This window comes from Xiphophorus couchianus, chromosome 12 (genome assembly GCF_001444195.1).
Source record: "Xiphophorus couchianus chromosome 12, X_couchianus-1.0, whole genome shotgun sequence".
Lineage (NCBI taxonomy): Eukaryota > Metazoa > Chordata > Actinopteri > Cyprinodontiformes > Poeciliidae > Xiphophorus > Xiphophorus couchianus.
The window spans coordinates 21,653,862-21,674,887 of record NC_040239.1 but is presented as its reverse complement, the minus strand read 5'-3'; the positions used below and the strand labels follow the sequence as shown (position 1 = coordinate 21,674,887).

At 38.5% G+C, this 21,026-nt stretch overlaps 1 protein-coding gene and 1 long non-coding RNA gene across 2 annotated transcripts in view; one reads left to right on the top strand and one right to left on the bottom strand.

Annotated features, from left to right (window-relative positions):
* bin3 (bridging integrator 3) overlaps window positions 1-21,026 on the bottom strand; it is a 34,340-nt gene that overhangs the window by 6,422 nt on the left and 6,892 nt on the right. The window contains exons 3-7 of the mRNA XM_028035012.1: window positions 18,831-18,871; window positions 15,050-15,111; window positions 12,222-12,358; window positions 6,667-6,707; window positions 343-484 (exon numbers count right to left, since the gene is read on the bottom strand). Coding sequence (XP_027890813.1) covers window positions 343-484; window positions 6,667-6,707; window positions 12,222-12,358; window positions 15,050-15,111; window positions 18,831-18,871 — 423 coding nt within the window. The remainder of the gene's footprint in view (window positions 1-342; window positions 485-6,666; window positions 6,708-12,221; window positions 12,359-15,049; window positions 15,112-18,830; window positions 18,872-21,026) is intronic.
* On the top strand, window positions 6,714-20,766 carry LOC114155229 (uncharacterized). Its single transcript, XR_003597703.1, has 3 exons — window positions 6,714-7,037; window positions 19,708-19,713; window positions 20,757-20,766. It is a non-coding gene; the product is annotated as an uncharacterized LOC114155229 (long non-coding RNA).

Genomic DNA, 21,026 nt, shown 5'->3' with positions numbered 1-21,026 from the left:
ATGTGCACACTTCTGTAGTGGCCTCGCGGTGCGTGCATGTGTGTGTCTACAATTCTCAATTACGTAGATGTGCAGCAGTGCCTTTTTTCATTTTGTCAAAAAGGCACAACTTGAGAGAGCCTGGCAGCTTGCGTGGGTGAAGGAGTGCACATGTACGGTATGCATGTGCTAAACTACTTTAATCATATCCAGTCAGCATTTGTGTTTTTTTTTTACACCTATGATGCTCCGTTCTCAGGACACATAAACAAACAAGAGCAGGTGAACCCTCCTCCTCCTGCTGCTGAAGTTAGAGTGATACTTTTAGAGCGCCGATGTGTGCGGCAATACCAAACAAAGTACCTGACAAAGTTTGACAATAGCTGGCCCCGTTTTCTCTTTCTCCTCATACTTCTCCACTTTGGATTGCAGGCGTTTGTAGTCCTGCAGAGCCTGCTCCCGGCGTTTCACTGCCATGTTGAGGCTCGGGAAGACGCCGCTGTACCTGAAACAACACCCACAGACAGACACATGAAGCAATACTCGTAGTAAAAACAATTCTCAGACTGTGATGGGGAAAAAAAAAAGATAGCTGAACTTACTGAAAACAGTGAAAGTGTACTGCATCGTAAAAGCCGCTGTGATTTAATAAAATGGCTCTACTCAACATCTTATTGTAGAGGTGCTCTCCATCCCCCAGAGGACGGCTCAGCATTAAGCTTCCTCTCATCTATTATCTAATTACTATAGTTCAGGGTGGCTTGAAACAATTCATTTTGTGACAATTATCATATTTCAAATGAAAATACATTCTTGCAACAAGAATCCTGGTCTTGTGCACTAAAAATAGGGAAACATTCATCTGTAACTTAGCAACAGGAGTCTGAGCTTCATCCTGGGACTTGTTGCACTGGTTTTGTGGCTGCTTTAAATGGGAGACGGGAATACTGTACACAAATATATTATCACGTATGATAATATTTTATGCAAAAATTAAAACTTAAAACATTTTGTTTGCATTGTCTTTACTTTAGAAGGTATAACTTAACCAGATTTAAGTGCAGTCTTAAACAACAACAAAGTGGAAAATGATTTAAAATTAGGGCAAAAAAATCTGAGCAATAAACAAAAACCAGAGAAAACAGTTTTCCAAAGCAGGCCTGGAGGATTACTCTTACGTGCTGATTACACATGAGTCAGAAGTAAAAACAGTCGTAATGAAAAATTTAGATAAACCTATTCTGAATGAGTCATTTAAAGCGCTTCATCAGCTGTGTAGGCACACTACTACAGTCGCTTTTTTAACGTCAGCCATTAGGTGTAGCGTTATTAGCTGCAAAATGTGTGGGCTCCATGATTTACGTTGCTTTCCATGCCAACCCTTGCCCTACTATGTGCGGCAGATCAGGGAACCACTGAGACCGTGCATACGGATTGTGAAATCCTAGATTAGAGCTCTGTCTGGTGCTGCGCCTTAACGTAGGCTGCCTGGTTAAAAGGGGGAAGGCGCTGAGGATCTCTTCCAGACAAGCAGGGATTGTTTCCGACAGGAAGTGAAGCAAGGAGTGGTCTGGTAGTGTTTGAGTGACATCACGCAGCCCAGCCCAGCCCCACAGCCCACGCTCTACCGCTATTTATAAAATCCCACTTTGGCCCAGTTTATGGCAGGGGTGGAAGCCGATCCTCGAGTCTACTATCTGCTCCAGCGTACACATACTTCAAGTGCCAGGGGATTATGTAACTGGCCTCAAGGCACGAGTGCTTTCCAACGTAGTTCTTGTGGTTGATGACAACGCAGCAGCACACTAACTTCTCCATGACACAAAGGCTAATAGAATATCCCCCCAGCGCAGCTCACCTGGTGTCCTTTCTTCTGCCAAACATAAACAGGCTGAGGCTTGCAGCCTAGGAAGGGACAGTGCTGCTGACAGCACTCAGAAACTTCACATCACCACTGCCTAAGTCACCATAAATGAGAAAAAAATGTAATTATAAGCAGATGATCACTCAACCATTCCTCTTCTTCCTATCCCAGATGCTAATGAAAAAGTGTTTACAGAGACCAGGGTGTTCAACCCGGGGGTCTAGAGCCAAAAATGGTTCTTTATGGGTGTGTCTCAATAAATTAGGGCATCAATTCACCTCAGTAAGTCAATTCAAAAAGTGATATGCGGAAGAATGCTGACTTGACAACTGTCCAGCAGATAGCGATTAATGTGGTAGACAAGCAGGGTAGGACACAAAAAGTCTCTGCTAAAGAAGAGGACCATTCACAAAGGGCTGTATTGAGGTGCAATAAAGAAAAGTTGAGTGGACGGAAACAATGCAGCAGAAAAACAGAGATAAACGCAGGCTGGAGAAGATTGTGAAGCAAAAAAACAGAAATAAAACAAAGAAACTCTTGGCAAAGAAACCCATATGTAATGAATCAGCACTTTATAAACTGAATTACAAAAACCTTTTAGGAAGTATAATTGTTTTGTCACGATTGAAGAAATGTTTATTCAAAAGCAATTTTTCTTTTTTTTAAAAGGTTTTGTTGGCTCTAGTGGCCTTTATTTGAAAGTAGTTTGACAGGAAACAGGGTAATCAGAGAGGGGGAAGACATGCGGCAAACGTCGCCAGGCCGGGAATCGAACCTACGACCACCGCTACAACAACTAAGGCCTCAATGTGGGTCATGCTTTGCCCCTGCGCCACCACAGCACCCCATTCAAAAGCAATTTTAATTTTCTTTTGGTAAAGTCTTTTGTGGTAATATTTTTTGTATAACCATCAAAAATTATGTTTTTTAACTGTAAAACAAGCTAATTTGATATGTAGCATTTCCCTCGATGTCCCTGTCTTGGCTGAGCAGCTACTGGTCAACCAGTAGCCTTGCATTCTTTCTCAATGGCTCTCGGGCTGGATGCTGCACAGAGGCCAAGGGCACGCCACGATGCATGTGACAGGTCAGGCTGTGGTGAACAGGCTGAATGGAAATAGCTTATAGACCAGAGTGTGTTTATGAGCAGCTGCCAATCCACAGGCAGGCCAGTCTGAAGCGTCAGCCAAGCCCAAGTCTGGTCTAGACTCCCTCAGTCTGGAAGGCCGGGTGTCCCTGTTGACTTTCACCATCACATAACTCGACTCTACTAACGTAGAGAAGACACAGAAATCGGCTGAAAATATAAAATAGCTGCTTTCTATGTCTGTCACTGGGCAGAAAATGATATAACAATGTTGAGAGCAATAAACCATGGGGAGGTGTCCACAGCCTTCACAATCCAAATAGGTTGACTTCGTTCTCGCTCCTATAATTTAGTTGCTTGTTTCATTGATATATTTTATTTTCAGAAAGAAAAACCTTTGCAAAAAGAGAACAAAGACTTTTGCACTAGAAATGTCCTTATTTATGAAAAATGCATAGTTTGCTGTTTAATTAACAAAAATAAAGGCTACAATAAAAAGGACTCCTTGAAACATTATTGTCCATTTGTTGAGAAAATTACAATATTGTGAAAGTGTTTGCCCCCTTAAATAATTCTCATGTTTTTTTTACATATTTACATTTTTTAAATCACCATCAAACAAAATATTGGATAAAGATTACCTAAATACAAAATTCAGAATTTTCAATTAAAAACTTCTTTATTTAAGGGAAAAAAGCTATCCAAACCAACCTTGCTCTCTGGAAAAAGGTAAATCAAGAATGAAATCTGATTAAACTACATTTTTTAGAAAGCTGAGCTCGGCTTCATAGGATAAACTCTGGCCTGGTTGTTACCTGGCATGCATACATTTAAATATAATCTTCCTGAAAGATTTCAAAAAGCATCACATCATCTGGAAAAATGTTATAAAGCTCTTTCTGAGATTTAAGGATGCCAGAATGTGAGAGCCATAGTCCGCAACTGGAGAAAACATTTAAGAAAGAAGAAATCTGTAAAGCACAACACTTTTTCACAAAACAGTAATTACACAGCGCAAAATGCTTTACATAATAGAGATTCAATTTCCATCAAGAACTATCTAATCAAATCAATCCAAACATGTGGACAGATTTTAAGTCATTACATACATACTAATTTTATCCCAGCTACTACGCAATACTCAAATTTAGTTTATAATACCAACAGGGAAAAAAGTTTTTTCATCTGAGGACAGTTGGCCGATTTCATTGAGTCACTGACATCGAGCCGTGAAACAATCTCTCATAGTGTGCAAGCATGAGGCGACAGTGGAAAGGAACCCTTTTGGGACAACTTCAGCTGTGGTGGCTCTTTTAATGGCTTCCTTTAAAAGAACAACAGAGCTAACAGATAAGATCTGAAACCAGTGCTAACCCCCTGCTAACCCCCTGCACCACCACAGCACGCCCCACGTTTGGAGGCCTTAGTCCTTGACGCAGACGTCGCGGGTTCGACTCCCGGTCCCGACGACCTTTACCGCATGTCTTCCCCCCTCTCCTCACCCTCCTTCCTGTCTGCCTACTGTAGAAAAAAATACGAGCCACTAGCGCCGCAAAAACTCTTCGGAGAAAAAAAAGGAAAAAAAAAAAAAAAGATCTGAAACCAGTAGCGAAATCTGTTAGATTTCTAGAACAGATCTTCACATCTATTTCTATAAGCTATAGATCTAGAAATATTGAATTAAAGATATAAAGGCTAAAGTGGAGAATCAAAAGCACCATAAGTGGTTCCAGACTCACATAATCCAAAGCACTGCATTTAGAGAAAAAATATCTGCATTGCTTATTCTCACATTTTGTTCACTTGAACTTAGAAAACTCACAAAAAGCGCTGTTCAGTGACGTTCTTCATAAATAAGGAAATTATAAAATTTACAGTCATAAAAATTCAGCAAGTCCAGCCAGAATTGAATCTCTGCCCCTCAGCTGTCACGCAAGGGCCTTGAAGTCCCTTTGGATCTAGCCCTTAGACCTGCATCAGGAGCGCTCTTCCTCTGATAGAGACGGGTGGTGCAGGGTTTTTTTTGTTCAGTCCACGCTCAACCCAGGTCAAAGGTCTCAAAACAGGCCTGACTTCTGTCTCGCCCAAAACAACAACAGAACAAAAAGGCTACGTTAGGGAGCCCTAGATAACACAAATGCCTCCATGCCCACGCACTCCCTTCCCCCCCACATAAACACAGTGATGTCACTTAGTGACCCTACTGAGCGGATGAAACTCACAAGCAGCTCCGAAGGAAAGAAGAGAGAAGCTGATGGTGGAGGAGGGCTGTTTTTAAATTTGTTTTCTGTGCACTTCACCAGACTAAAGGATGGATGCCAAAAGCTTAAATAGCAGTTACAGAAGGACAATGTTGAGTAAACTAACACACACACACACACACACACACACACACACACACACACACACACACACAACTAAGTGAGAGTCTTCCATTAATTTTACAATCGTCCTTTCAGAATTTTACCAGTTGTATTTAGAATGCCACAAGATCACAAGCAAGAATATTTAGAGACAAGTAAACAAAAAAATTAACAAAGCACTAATGGAATCCTAATGGAAGCTTTAACGCACAACAAGGTTCGTGTCTTAGCTTCTTCTATGGACAACACCATTATAAATTAATGAGTAGAAATGCTGTCTTTTAGGAAGGCTAAAAATTAAAACGGGGAGGTCAGCTCAGCTTGGCACTGAAACTAAAACTTGCTTCCACTGCTCTATTTTAGAATCATGTTAAAGCACAAGTTCCTCAGCACCCCCACCCTCGAAAATCTGGGCTGCTGTCTGTGTGCTTGTGTGTGAGAGAGTGTGTGCTGTCCTGAGACAGTTCTCCTCCTCGACCAATCCACGGCTCTGGGCCCAGGAAGCTGGGCCTATGCCATATTCTGAGCCTACCCACACGTCCGCCTGCCGCCCACCAGGAAGAGGAAATTAGAACCATTCCATCCTGTCATTGCTCCGCCGCCGGAGCACATGAGGGAGAGAGGGATAAACGCACACTGACACCGACCTAACCCTGTCATGTTTTCACAGCGTGTTCACTTCATATAGGTGAACCCCCCCCCACTCTGAAAATGACAGCTTTATGGGAGGAGAAAGGTCAACAAAAAAAACTGATGTAGAAAGATTCTGCTTTTGTCCTCTTAGCACATGTTTAATATCAGGGGAGGAGCAAACAGGAGGAAGCGATTCCTTAACTAGCAGGCCGGAAGTTGGGTGTGATAGCCCAGCCACTCCTTTCAGCAACTTTGCTTTGCATTTGTGTGTGCACATGTGTGAAAGTAAGCAGAGGGAGTTTTATGAGATGGAATAGCACTCACGGCATGTCAAATGGGGGCGAATATTAGGAATGGGAACCAAATAAACTTTCTTCCAGACACATTCTGACCACAGCAGCTCTGCTCATTTTTACAATCTGTGTAGTTAGACTGAAGACCTTCCTGTGATGTTGCATAACAGCATTACTTTCAATCCTGGAAGAATAGGGTCCAGACACTAAAAATGTTTATGGCGCTCATCTTAAATGACCCACAGTGGTGAATACGTTATGAGAAATAAGCCACAAAATGAAACCCGACCTCCCTTTTTTAATAACATCTTGTAAAACAATCATTTTGTTCAGCCACTCAAACCAAATGTTACACAAATTCTCTTTTTGGTCCTGAACTAGAAAATGAAAACCTGAAAGCACTTACACAAGAAAAAACACAATAGAAAAATTAAGAGTAACCCTTACTTTTTCAGAGGGTCTATGACGGTCTTCTGAATCTGGTTAACCTGGAATAAAAAGGACACTATTAGGATTAAACACGCTAAGCATAAAACATAATTCATTGTCAATTTGCATTATATCAGAAGATATTTTTTATGTAAAAACTCCAGACTCGCATTTCCAAAGTTATCTGTGTTTTCTAACTCATTTTAAAGGTGTGAGTATAAAAAATGTATACAGTAGATGAATGGATAGTCTAAAAGCTGGTAAACAGATGGATGATTGATAAATGGATTTGTGAGTGGGAACTTGATGGATAATATGATGGATGGGAAAATTGATGAATGGAGGGGGTACTCCGTCCATCAATGGAGCACCCCCATTGATGAATGGGGGTACTCCATCATCTACCCATTAATGGATGGGTAGATGATGTGCAAACGCTATGAAAGCATGAATGAATGAATGGTCAAAAAGATGAAAATAAATGAATCCCAGAAAGCCATCTTTTTCTATACCCTATGCTTCCCTATATCTATCCAGATCTAGAAAATACTTAAACTAAATTCCAGACTTTTTAGGCCGCATAAGAACCCTGAACCAAAGACCCAAAGAGCTTCTACATCTTTTTTCTAATTAGTGGCAAAGTAACAATACAACACAAACACCAATAATTATGTGTAGCTCAAAATGAGCAAACAGAAAAAAAGGGAAAAAGGGGAGGAGGGCTGGCAAAGAAACTTTCATGACGTTGACTCTTTTTATTGTACGCAAGCCCCGAGGAGAAATCCCTGAATATTCATCGAGTCTGCGATACAAAAGGATGGAACTGTCAGGGGACGGACATGAAAGCAAAGCCCAACTGATTTGAAATCCTGTGCAGGGTGGGCTGCCTTACAAGATGAAAGTTCTTAACAAACAAACATTTTAACAATAACAGTTTATATTTTCAAGCATTCTCCTTCTGGTTGTCAGAACCGACAGGGGAGAGAAGGAGAGTGTTAAATGGAAGTAAACGAATAACACATTATGAGGCCTCCAAGCTGAAAACCCAAGTCTCATCAACAGAAGTTGGTGCGCAATTAATGAAGTTTTAGCGTCATTTACATTGCAGACATAAAACGACTACAAGAAAAGCCAGCATAAAGGCGCAGCGCCAGCAAGACAATCAACTGAAGTGATGAGCATGAGAGTGAAAAGGGGTTTAAAGGGAGAAATACGGAACGACAGCTGCATGAGAACAATGAGCTGCTACAGTAATCATATGTTCGCTTTTATTGGCAGGACAGTCAATCACACAGCAGCAAGGAAGCAAGATCAGAGCTGCGCTTTGTGAAAGTGCCCTGACCATCTCTGAGAAAACACAACACTCACTGCTTCACACAGGCACATTTCCAACTACAAAATGGTTGATGGTGGTTTGAGGGAAAACAGAGAACCAATAACAAATAAGTACATGGGAATTCACATTTTCTTTGTTTTACATATTCACATCCCCAGCTCCATCCCCTCCCCTCCTCGACTTGAGCTACGCTGCTGCTTTTAAGGTGAGAACACGCAGTGAGGAGGGAGAATAACAGCAACAGATTTGCTTAAGCATGCTGATGCCCTCTACCCTCTGCCCCTTCCCACTGTGATGGGGGGAGGGTGGGGAGCAGAGCAATTCCTTGGAGGCCCCACAAAGCCTGAGGCCTGATGCTCAAGCAGCAGTCTCCATCAGTGAGTCACGGGGCAGAGGCCATCCCGGCACACAGGCCTCCCAAAAATACACACAGATCGCTGAGGAAATCAATATCCCTCCAAACGGAGCATCCTCCACCGCGCTGCCGCCATCTACGCCGGGGCTCGGCTTTGGTAGCAGTGCGCCGCCGGGGCTGAGCGCCCTCCTCAGCCCCAGAAATAAACACACAGACCTGGGCCACTGCTGCCTTCATTATCGCTGCACGTTTTATCTGCTGGCTTTCTCACTCGCGAGCCCTGCGGCGTAACATCTCGTCTCAACGCGGAGAAGAGCAAAGGGTGGATTGCTTTTGTGTCTGTTTTGCTTGAGCAACAAGGTTTGCCGTTTGTGCCGTCAGAACCAACCGCCAGCTTGAAGGGAGAAGTCAGAGTGGTGTTCTGCAGAGCGGCGCTGGATTATAAACACCTTGCAAACCTAGAGGTGATGCACACTCTTGGACTGACCAGAAAGTTCTCACAATCACTATTTTGCCTTTAGCTCAGTTCGAGACAATATTTAAAAGGATAGACGAGCAGTTCGGGTCCAAATCTGGAACAGAACCCTAATAGATTGTCACTTGTTGGGACTAAAAGAGCAAAAAAGACAATAATACAACTGTGTCATGTACGTAATGTCCTGATGCTGAAAGTGCTTTTCACTGTGTGTTTTAATAACATGAAAAAAAATTAAGTGAGCATCAGTTTGCAGTTTGTATTTTCAAATTAACGGTAGAAGAAATGCACAAAAAATGACACTTCTCCTTATTTTAGTTGAAAAATAAAATAATACGCTTTGTGTTTTGAACACGGTCCAAGCAGGGCTCTCTACCAAGTCGAGTGGGATCGCACCCCAGATCACAAACCACACTGTCCAACCTACATTTTATTTTGTCTAGTCACTCAAAATGGCTCCAGTAAAATTTGATGAAGTGTGACTATGGGCTGTCTGAAAGACTGGTATGGTAAAGCTGAAGCAGCAAGGTTGGGAACAAAAGTGACAGCCTCAGAATAATAGCCTCTTGCTTGTGGCCAAGCTTAATTTCTACAAGTTTTATATTCAGTGGGCGAAAGAAAAAAATAAAATAAAATAAAAAAAATTCCACTGCAACACTGAAGACACTTTCTATTTATTTGGACCCAGAAAAACAACAACAAAAAAAATCCTGACATTTTAACAAAAATATTGGATTATATAAAAAGTTAAATCACATTACTTAACTTTGTGATGCAATTCCTGGTTACGACAGTAGACTTAAAAAAGTCTAGTAGACTTTTCAGTCTACCTGAAAGGTTTCAGTAGACTTAAAAACAGCTTTTTAAAATTTACCTTTAAGGCCCATGTGAAATTATTAACTTAAATAGCAATTTATTTAACTTACCCGTCTTAAGAAAAATAAATACAACTCTGTCAACAAATAACAGATGAAAGATGGTACTGGTTAACATAACAAGAGCAATGTTGTACAACAAATAACTATAAGGCAGCTTCGTTGGCTGGTTCACACAGAGGAGTCAATGTGTACTGATAAATCCCTTCCTGCAATGTTGTTGTTGCTCTACATCTGTTAGAATTATCAAAATATAACAACATCTTGATGCCTCAGTCAGAACCACAACCTAGTTCATCTGAAAATCCAGACAGCACTTTTGATACAAAACAGGTTTGGTTTAGATCAGTGACCTCAAGCAAAAAGATGCTTTTAAATGTTCAAAGAGCCAAACGGAGGTGATGGAGCCCTTGCTAATATTGATTTAATATTTCCTTCTTTCTTCTTTTTTTTTTAACTTTTTTGTAAAACTCTTATAGAGTTTTACAAATCAGTTTTATCCTAAGTTTGATCTAAACCTACCAATTAACAGTGTGGTTTTACTCTTTTGATGACGCATTACTTTTTTACTCTTAGTTGTGTCTAATCCCTGCTGCACAGCAAATGGTTGCAGAAGAGTTTTTTGTAGCACTTTACGCAAAGTGCTACAAAAATGAAGTTGATATTTGTAAGGCATTTTTAACCAATAGTATTTAATACACACATTTTTAAGACTTTTAATGTCAAGAGCAAACTCTAAAAAAGTGTCTGCTGTGTTGTACTGATTTGTTTCCCTCTAATATGTTATCATTGGTTTGATTTTCCAGAAGCAAAACGGAAAAGGAAAAACACCAAAAGTATACCATGCCCTCAAAAGCAAATATATACATTTCCAGGTGACATATGTGATTCTTGTAATATTACGTGATGGTTTCTAGCAAAAGTTATATTATCTACTACTTGCAAAGATAATTATTTTCTCCATGTGGTTTACCATTGCAGTATGAAATCATTCTGGCTGACAGTAAAATATGGAAGCAAAAGGAAATATTTTAAGATAACAAATGTGAAAAGCCCTGAACACCTTCTGGCTGGGCAATGAGTCAAGAAACAAAGCTTTAAAAAAAAAAAAGTACATACCTTTCCATGATCTCCCCTTCTCTGCCCTGTATTGTTTGTTGTTTAAGTGTCTACCCTTCAGAGAGAACTGCCTTAAGGATGCACACATGCACTGCTACAATGATTCACATTATAAGTACCTGTGGCAATGATTATAATCACAAACTGGAGAACGCCGGGCAAATATACAGAAAAGGTCAATGGAAATAAAACTGTGGAAGGGCAACCAAGACTACTCTATGCAGTGGAAAGTTATCTATCAATCTCAGATTAGCTGTGAGGAAACTATGGAAAACGGTAAGAACACACATTAAAAATCTGCAAATTCTGTAAATATAGGGTTATACATTTTTATTAAGATTATGGCTCACAGCTAATGAAAACTCAAAATTCAGTTTCTCAGAAAACTTGAATATTACACATGGGGACACAAAATGTTTAAAAACAAAGATATTGTGGTATAAACTGCAAATTTGATGTTCGCAAACAGCGATGGTCAACAAAGTCACTTCTCTTGACCCTTTGGGGTTTAATATTTGCTTCAAAGAAAATAATATGATGGGACGCTGGAAGAGACTATTGATGTATAAGTTATTAGCCTGTAACCAAAGCTATTCAAGCCTAAAAACACCAACTCAACGCACAACGTGTTGCAACAAGCACAGACGTCCTCAACGTTGATGTCAAAGTTCATAGTCCGCATTTCTAAAGAAGTATTTAATTTTTTTAAAGAATTTCCATGAATGATCATTGGTTCCAAAAACACTTGAAGCTGAATGGGTATGATAGCTCTGTGCACCCATAATAGATTAAAAACAGATATCTTTGTTGGTGATCTCCAATGTCTATTTATTCAACAATTTAGTAGTAAAAAGGGGGTTTTCAATTGAAAATGTTGCTTATTTTACCAACAATTTTTGATGAAAATGCAATCAATTAATTATAGACTCTGTAATTAACTCGCTCATCATTTTAATCGAGTCCCACTACTATTTTTAATTGATGATATATAAATATGAAGAAGATATGAAGTAACATATAGGCAGTGAATAACTCCTATGAGTTTTGTAGCAGGTTTTCTTCCCTAGACAAAGCCCCACTATTGTTGTTGAGTTATTTTGGACACCAGCGAGTCAGAAACATCAGTCTCTCAGCTGATAACCAGCACCTTGAGCTTTTAAAGCACAATACAATAGATACTTTAAAAAAAAAAACACAAAAGGAGGAAACACAGAGAAATAGGTCTTAGCCCACAGGCTACACAATATAGATAAATATAAAAACATCCAAATTTAACAGAATGCTGTCCAGTTTTCGCTTATGCATGTCTAACAATAATACTAAACCTGATAAAACTGTCATTTTAATGGTGAATGCCAAGGCAAAGCCGACAAAGACTGTAAAACAGTGAAATTTAGTAGGAATAAATCTCACCTTTTCCTGGTTAAATGCATCCATCCTTTTCATGGCTGTGTCTAAAGCAGTCATGGAGTCGAGGAAGGCCTGGTCCTGCTCACACAGTGGGTTGCTCAGCAGATCTGCAGAGATCTTCACTGCTGCTTTAGACATGGCTGACAGCCATACATACACAAGACAGAGAACACTGTTAAAACATTGCCAAATAACTGTGTCAAAAAGGCTTTAAGCGCTTTTTTCAGTGCATGAATCCTGTATGTGGGAGGGTATCTAAAGGCTTCAGTGAAAGCAAAAGGAAGATGGCAACAATGCTGCCCCCCATTGTAAAAAAATAATTTAAAAAAATCAGAGGTTGGCAGGGATGCCTGCCGTTTTGAATATTCACCAGTTCACCAAGAATCTTTGCCATGTTTCTTCACAGCAAAATTTACTGTTAATCTGCACACATGGCACTTTGTTAAGACACAGAGCACATTGCAGATTAGGGCTTCTTTTAGGGTTTTTCTCTTTTCTACCAAAAGAGGCTCACTCCAGGGCTAAAAACCAGGACTGTTTAGTCAGTTCTTTGCTGGTTGTATAAAAATAACCAGTTTGATTTTCCGAAGCCAAAGAACCAGCATGGAGCCAGATTACCACATCACTAAAAATGTCTCTTGGACTAAATGTTTCATCCTCCCACTGTCATATTTTCAGTTTTTGGAGAAAATCAAAGTGCAGGGAGACAGTTTACAAAAACAAATCCCATTTCATTATATCTGCAAACAGGTGTCCTAATATCTCCATTTTAATTTATTAGGACAGATTTTTACAACATGCAGTGTGTCAATTAATTATTAATCCCAATGTCTGATTTAAGCGATAAAGCTGGATGTTTTGATAACTTCTGGTGATAATGAAAGACCAGTAGCGCTTAAGAACTGATACTGAAATTGTTGTGCATGGGTTTGGTGGAAAATATCTGCGATATCAGCGATTCAATGCATTAGCCTACATGATGGGTGTTATCAAAATAGTGGGGAGATAAAGTGATGGCGAGCTTATGTTATCCACTGCTAATTCAACTTTTTAATAAACGTAACTTTGTGTTGTATTTTTCATCCTAAATTAGACAGATTAATAGTGAAACAAGGAGTAAAACATGGCATTTGTAATGTTTTCATTGGTTGATTGTCTCCATGAAGCCATTTACTGCTGCTGAGAAAAGCGTTTTTTTCCCTCTGGCTCGGAAATAGAGAAGATAATACAAATAAATGCTAAAACTGGTTTGGTGACTGTTTGGTGCTGTTATGATACATGTGCACAGGGGTTACAAGGTGAAAAGAAGACCTGCACTGAAACTAACTTTATGCTTGTTGCATTTTCCCCCGGAGACAATTATAATAACTACTGTCCCATTTGTGAATAATTCACTGATAACACCAACTAATCAGTCACTGTAGAAGAGTCAATTCAAAAGGTGGGTAAATTATTAGTATTTTTTAATGTATAAAATGTCAGAATGGAGAAAAATGAAACAGTTCACACAGGGTGCTTGATGTAAACATTTTTTTGTTAAAACTTAGTCATATCCACTCAGCTGTCTCTGCCCTGTGATTTTCCATTCTAGCTGGGTGGCCAGGTCTCCATTTTGGCAATCCTCCATGTTTATTTACCCATCTCTGTACTGAGTCACTTGCTCCATGGGCAGACTCAGACGCAACCGCCTAGGACTGCAGTTGGCAATGGTAGTCAGAGTTCACAGAGGTTGCTGCGTGTGACAAGAACTACTGGCTGCAGACCAGGTCAGCAGAGTTTGAGTCTGTCCATGGAAAATTAAGTAGGGGTCTCAGACCTGCACCATAACCGGGTTGCCAGGCTGCAGGCAGGGATTCATTGGAATAAAAAGGGTGTTTACACAAAGACTCATGCCAGATCAAACTCTGCCAGATTACTATCACAAACTTCAATGTAATTTACTGGAGTTACAAGGCCACGCAAGAAGAGCATTAATCAGAGCAACTATTGAAGTCTGAGGAGGCAATGTGACGAAATGTGAACATGTGAATGGTATGAGTACTTCTGAAACTCAATTTACCATTGCTGCTTTACTAATCCTTTGTAATTTCAAAATGTAACCCTAACATTTCCCCTGATCATATATGTGTGATCAGACTATCGCTACCTTTGACTACAGCAAAGATGGCTAACATAACCAACAGTCATCTGTTTATTACAGCACTGACATTCAGGGCAGGTCTGGTTCTTTGCTGGGTTAACAGTTGGTGGAGATGGGACCTGAGCAGCACATGGAATCCATTAACAATAATGAGGCCCTGACAGCTATGACACTTTGATGATGCAAACATCCATATTCCAGAGCACAAAGGAGAGGAAATGAAGGAGGTTCTTGCTCCTCTATCCGTTCCTGCTCCACCGCCCCCACAACCGACTTCTTACCACAGGCCATTTCTACTGCTACTTCACAAACACACAAATCCAAAACCAACAAAAAAAGCAAATACATGTTGAGTAAACATGGTTGCTGTTGCAGACAAGTGCAAAAACAAATGATTGCAAAGACGATATACAAATCAAAGCCATAACTGAGCAGTGCACTAAATGTAAGATGAAATACAATGGCAACAAGATTGTAGAAGAGCTTGAAAAGGAGGATTTACACGGAAGCGCCTTTTGTTTTATTTGTCACGTTAACACACCACAGAAAAAAAAGAAAAGAAAAAAAAATAACCACTTGAATGTTAGGATCCTGGTAAAACCTGCTAAGTAACATCCAGTACGTTGGCTAACAAGTGGATGGATCTGAATGGAAAATCTAATGATAAGACAAGTATTTTACAAGAACACACCTAAATCAGCCTCTGTGCTTTTCTTCATGTCTTTGTGAAGCTTCTTTGTCTGATCCTCAAGCCTGTTGGACAAGAAGGAGAACGTTCATCAGATAACTCCTCATCTAGTTATATGATGCAATAAAAAATTATGATATATCTGGGACCAAGTGTGCAGAAAAAAAAATCTATGTACAAAATAAGTTATTTTTCACTTGTTCATGTATAAATCAAAACAGATGAAACATAGAAAATGAAACTAATTTAAAACAAAATATAGTTCAAGAAAAAAATTAAACATTTCATTGCCTCCGCATAAAATCTGTTGGCTAATTACCAGTACAGGGAATCTTTTTAGCACTGTAAAGTACATTTCTGCTCTAAAACATTAACATCTTCAATCATTCCACTCCACATATTACACTGATGCTGTTAAAAAAGGCAATTACCAGACTACTGAGTATGAAAACACATGCCATTCATTACATCAATTAAGGCAAAAAGGGGGTTTAGGATCTCCCAAGAGACAGCTATCATATCACTTCTCTTGATTTGACAAAAAATGCAATGATGTAAGGGCTCACTCCCATCAGTCCTTCCATCTTTTTATAGGACTATATCATAAAAATGAAAAACACCATAAGTGCTACTTTAAAACATTGGATTTCTGGTGTTAGAACTAGAGAAAAATACAAAAACTTTGAGAAATTGGATCTCGAAAATGGAGGAAATCATTTTAGAGCTTCAAATATCCAGCAGCTGACAGATAATTCCATAGAATGGCAAATCAACACATTAACAGGTGCTTAATATAATCATAAATGATTAAAAGAATACTTATAAAATCATTACAATTTGTTAATTATTTATTTAAGATGTTTACTTATTTTCAGTGTTATGTGAAGGTATTTGACTGATTATAGCTTTCTTCTATATTTGCTTTGTTGTCACACTTAAGTCCTTTCAGATCATTAAACAAGTTTTCACATCAGAGAAAAATAACCTTAGTAAACAAACAATGAATTAAATTACAAATTTTAAAAAGCAAATGACTCTAGCCCTGTGTGAAAATTTAACTGGAATTAACCACCTGTTGAGAACATCTGAATGTACAACCAAGCAGCATTAAAACAAGAAACCAAGGGTAATTTTTCTAAGCAGCTAATATTTTACATGTATTTTGAGTTCTACTTGCTAGAAGAAAATTGCTACTGACTTTGCAATAAATATTAAGAAATACTGCTTTCTTCATATATCTGTTTAAATGCAACAACTTTAAGCACCTAACTCTATTGAATGCAAAGAGGAAAAACAGAAAAATCTTATCAAATAAAACTTATTTATTCTTTAAACTGGAAACAGAGCAACAGGAGGTCAGAAATGCAAAAGGCACATTTTGACTATGAATTCTTGAAGTTAATGTCACAGAATCATTATTCTATACCCCAATAGCGTTTGCACTCTGACATCAAATTCAAATCACTTCCAACTAAAATAAATTTTGTAATACTACTTTTGCTCCACTTAAAATGTGTAAATAATCTACAATCCTGGTGAGTTGTGATCACTTTAATCTGCATTTCAGAACATAAACGCTAAAAAATATTCTTACTTTAAAAGTCTGAAAATGCCTTACTGAGAGTGTTACCTTCTTTTTTACGCATTTACCCTGAAAGCAAAAGTCCGTGGCTCCTTTAATTAAAGCTTTTCACTAAGGTTGTCAGATTGTATCTTTATATTTGAATGCAACCTCTGTAACCTGTCTCTGTGATATTCAGCATGGATTGGATGGGTTTAAATGCTGTTTGCAAATATAAATACAAGATATCGCTAATGAAAATTAGCAGGGAATATGATCTGCAGTTATAAAAAACCAGGAGATTAAATGCTGTGGACATTCAATTCTGATCTGTGCAGGATCAAAGTTAAACATAATTAGCACCATCCCATCACAAGGATTCACTTTAGTTAAGAGTCCATAAAGTCCTGCCTTCCTTTTAGGGTCATTTTGGGGATGTATTTCTTTTGGTCGGGTTCCTACAGTGGGAATGTAGCCAGGAGAAAAACTAGCACAGAAATCTATGAGAGTTCCTGAAAGATTCCTGCAATGCAAAAGGATCAAAATATGAGGCCAGGGAATTCAAGTTGAAGTTACAGGATGATGGGTAAAGCCATTTTGTTGTGTAAAGAAGCCAGAAATGCTTAAGACCAGTGTCCATACACTCACAATTTTGTCTTCTACTACCACCTCCTCCATTACAATGTCTCCACAATACTGCTGTCCTCTCTACTTGGTGACAGTGAGCGAGCCTTTCTGGATGACTACCAGGTGAAAGCCTTGACTCTCTTTCCACAAGGTGCTAATGGGGTGACCTACTGGTAACGCTGCTACTCTTTGCACCAATGCGCCCATGGTAGGCCTGTGCAGTCTCAATCTTTATGAAACTGCACTTATTAAAAGACCGGAATCACACAAACACATTTTTTTAAAACCTTTTTTAGCACAAATGCCCTGGGTGGCGTCTGATGATTCCAGAACATTTGGAAATGCATGTCAGATTTATTTTAAGCCATCATCATGGATCCTGATCTATTGCTCTGTTTAAGATTGGATGGTTACTGTCATCATTTGTTAGTCAGTCAGTGGGTGGAGTTAAACTATCACTCAACATAGCTTGGGACAGAGGAATATTATCTTTGGAGCCCCTTATGATGAGCAAGGGCCTTTAGTTTAAAGCCTTGCTGTCAATATTTCCTGAAATAAGGTACAACCTGCTGCTGCATCAGACTAGATGTGATTTATACATTCATATATGAATGTATAAATAAATTATATGTGCCTACATATGTTCTCAACAAGCTGTTTGCTGATTTTTCTGTTATCAGCAAATCATTATAAAATTTATATTTCCATCAAACTTATAGTATAACATTACTAAAAATATCATAACACAAATACCAATACCAATAAAATATACTTATCAAAAAATATAATATAATTATTAAAAAAGCTAAAAAATGTTATCTGATAACCATTCCAAAAGTTGCACAAGGCAGGCATGGCTTGCCAAAATGCAGATAAGATAAATGTCAGAAAGTGTTTTGCTTGTAGTCCATGGATGTACTGTGTTGATATGGATCTCTAGGGTGGAGAACCTAAATGTCTGCACATGCCCGCTGCTCTGACTCATCTATAAGGTTTATTGGTACCACACCTTCCTGATAAAGGGCCCTCCTACTCAACAAAACCTGAGTGGAAAGCTGTGCTCCCACTCATTTTTCAGGGCCCTCGGGGAGTTTCTGCTTGCAGTGATTTTGAGATTTTAAGTGCTATATATTTCTGTCTCTTTAGTTTCATAAACACACTGAAATAGTGACTACTAAAAAATTAACTAATTTTAAAACTATGTAAAATTATCAGAGACCTTTGTACATCATCATGTATACAACACAAAACCAGTCAAATTTGAACAATGCTCTTGAAATGCTTACAAACTTGACACTATAATGAAAATATTTAGCCAATAAAAATATCAGACAGAAAAAAGGAAAACTAACAGTAATAAAAATATAAAGAAGACAGATTTGGTGAGCAAGAAACTACCTTTCACCAAAGCAATGGCACAAAAAAATTGTTTTACAAACTTGCCCTTAATAATTTTATCATAATGATTAATAAAACAAGCATATATTACTGCAAATAAAAGTAATACTAGAATGATACAAATCAACTGGATAAAAATGCTACACATAAAATATCAATAATGTTCTCTATTGATAGTGCTTGTATAAGCAAACTTACTTCTGGAGCTTTTCATATTCACGCTCAAAGTCTCTTTCAACCTAAAAAAGAAATAACAGACAGTCAACTTAAAATGGGAAAAATTGGTTAAGAGTTTGTTTAATTTATTAAGATGTAAATTTAACATTAAAAGGATAACTGATTAAAACCAATGGAATTAAAAACAAAGTGGTCAGCTGAGCAAAGTCTGCACACTAACACATACAGACAGAATGTTTATCAAGCAAACTAAAACTGAAACCTGAAGCATTTTTCCACTGGAGAACGTAGCGGACGGATACCAGATTCGATTCTGACCCTGGCATTCAGCGGCTTTAAAAAACCTACAGTTCATTGTCACTTCTGTCTGCTCATCAGCGGCCCTTAAGGCGTGATCTCATCATATGGTCATGCATGGTACTTGTGTTATTGTGGTTTGCAACAGAGCTAGACAGAGTGTCCAAACTGCTATTTTTCCAGCTAAATTAAAGTTTAAAACCACTTTTGAAAGCTTATATAACCCGGCTTATTTAACAGTGAGGCAAACGTTTTATCTGCCTTGGTTGCTTTGAATGGAACAATGACTGAAGACAAACTGGTATGCAGCGTATGCACACACACACACACAGAACACACGTGCATCCCCACGCGCGCGCACACACACACACCTACGTGCACACACAAAAAAACACTAGTAGTGCTGCAGACTACAGCCAGGGACTTCTCTGCACCTACAGCGGTTTGGAGAAAAACAGCTGCAACTATTGTTAAAAGGTTTAAGAAATTTAAAAAAAGAAATATTCATACAAACGTGTTCACTAAAAACATTAATGTTGCCAAATTTTCACATATACAGGTCTACCAGTCAGCTACATTTAATCACCAAATAATACAATAGGAGGAAGTTTGTCAGGAATTTTCAGAACAGAAGAAAGAAAAAAGTTAATATTACGCATACTGATGGTTTACAAGCTACTTTAACTGTGTTAGAAGGAAAAATAGTTTGAATCATCAACCAGCTAAAAATTTAGATTTTGCTACTTTGCAATACATCATCAATACTTTCTTTGGGATTAGTTGCATTTATGTTTCCTTACCAGCATTCGTATTTTGGACTAATGTGTCTGAATATAAAAAAAAGTTTGTCCATTTAGTCACTCATCTCCTTCATTAATAATAATACTAGTTGTTTTTAGCTTCTGCACTATAGTTGTTGCAGAAGTTTAGAGGATTCTCTAGATGCTACGCATACTGGAACCCAGTATGGTGTACCCTGACTCTATGACTGTCCTATAGAAATTGTATAACAATTAATAATGCAGAATGTATGGCAGTCAAAAGGTGTTACTGCAATTTAGATTAGATTATCAACTCATTTTAAACATATATTGTGGCTGTTTTTTCCCCCACATTCAGGAGCATTAGGCACGCCCGGGGAAAAGACAACTTAATTGGAAATTAGGCATCTAGATTTATATTTTAAAAAAATGATAGTTTCATTTTTTAAAAATATGTCATTAGCAATGGTGACAACCTCAATTGAATCTACCCTCAAACACTATTAAACCTGTGAATTAAGATTTAAAAAAGGACAGTTACCTGTTTAATTATTTTTTTTTTTTTTAAAATAATTTCTCTTTAAATACTACTTAGATGGTCAACCGAAAAATTTCTAGTTGCTATTGTAGATTTCATTTTCATTTCTAGTCACACCAGAATGCCAAAACCAGACAGCATTGTTGAAGAAGGTGGACAAACTGAGTTGACTTACACAGAAATACAAATTGGTCTTAATTAGGCATTTGAATGGCTTGTCCATCGCCACTTTGAAACATGTCAAACAAGTTACACAACCATAATGACTTCCTGTCTTGTGGTTTTGTGGGTTTCTGAATTTAAACACGGGGGCAAAAACAATACAGGAAATGGTTCACACAATGTCACAAGTGGATCATCTGACGGCGCTGCATGTAACCCACTCCATGGTTTTACCTTGGATGGCACAGGAAGCTGGAAACCAAGTCTTACAAGGACTGCTGGGCCACAGACCCATTACAGTGGAAGTGGTTTTGCTACTAAGGGGAACACCCACTCAGTGCAACTTCAAGGTAATCAACTCTGTCCCCCTGACATGGCTCTGACAAATTGCTCTCCAAAAATTCCTCTAGCTCTAAATCGACAATATCTGTGTGATATATTTTTATATTAGTGAAAATT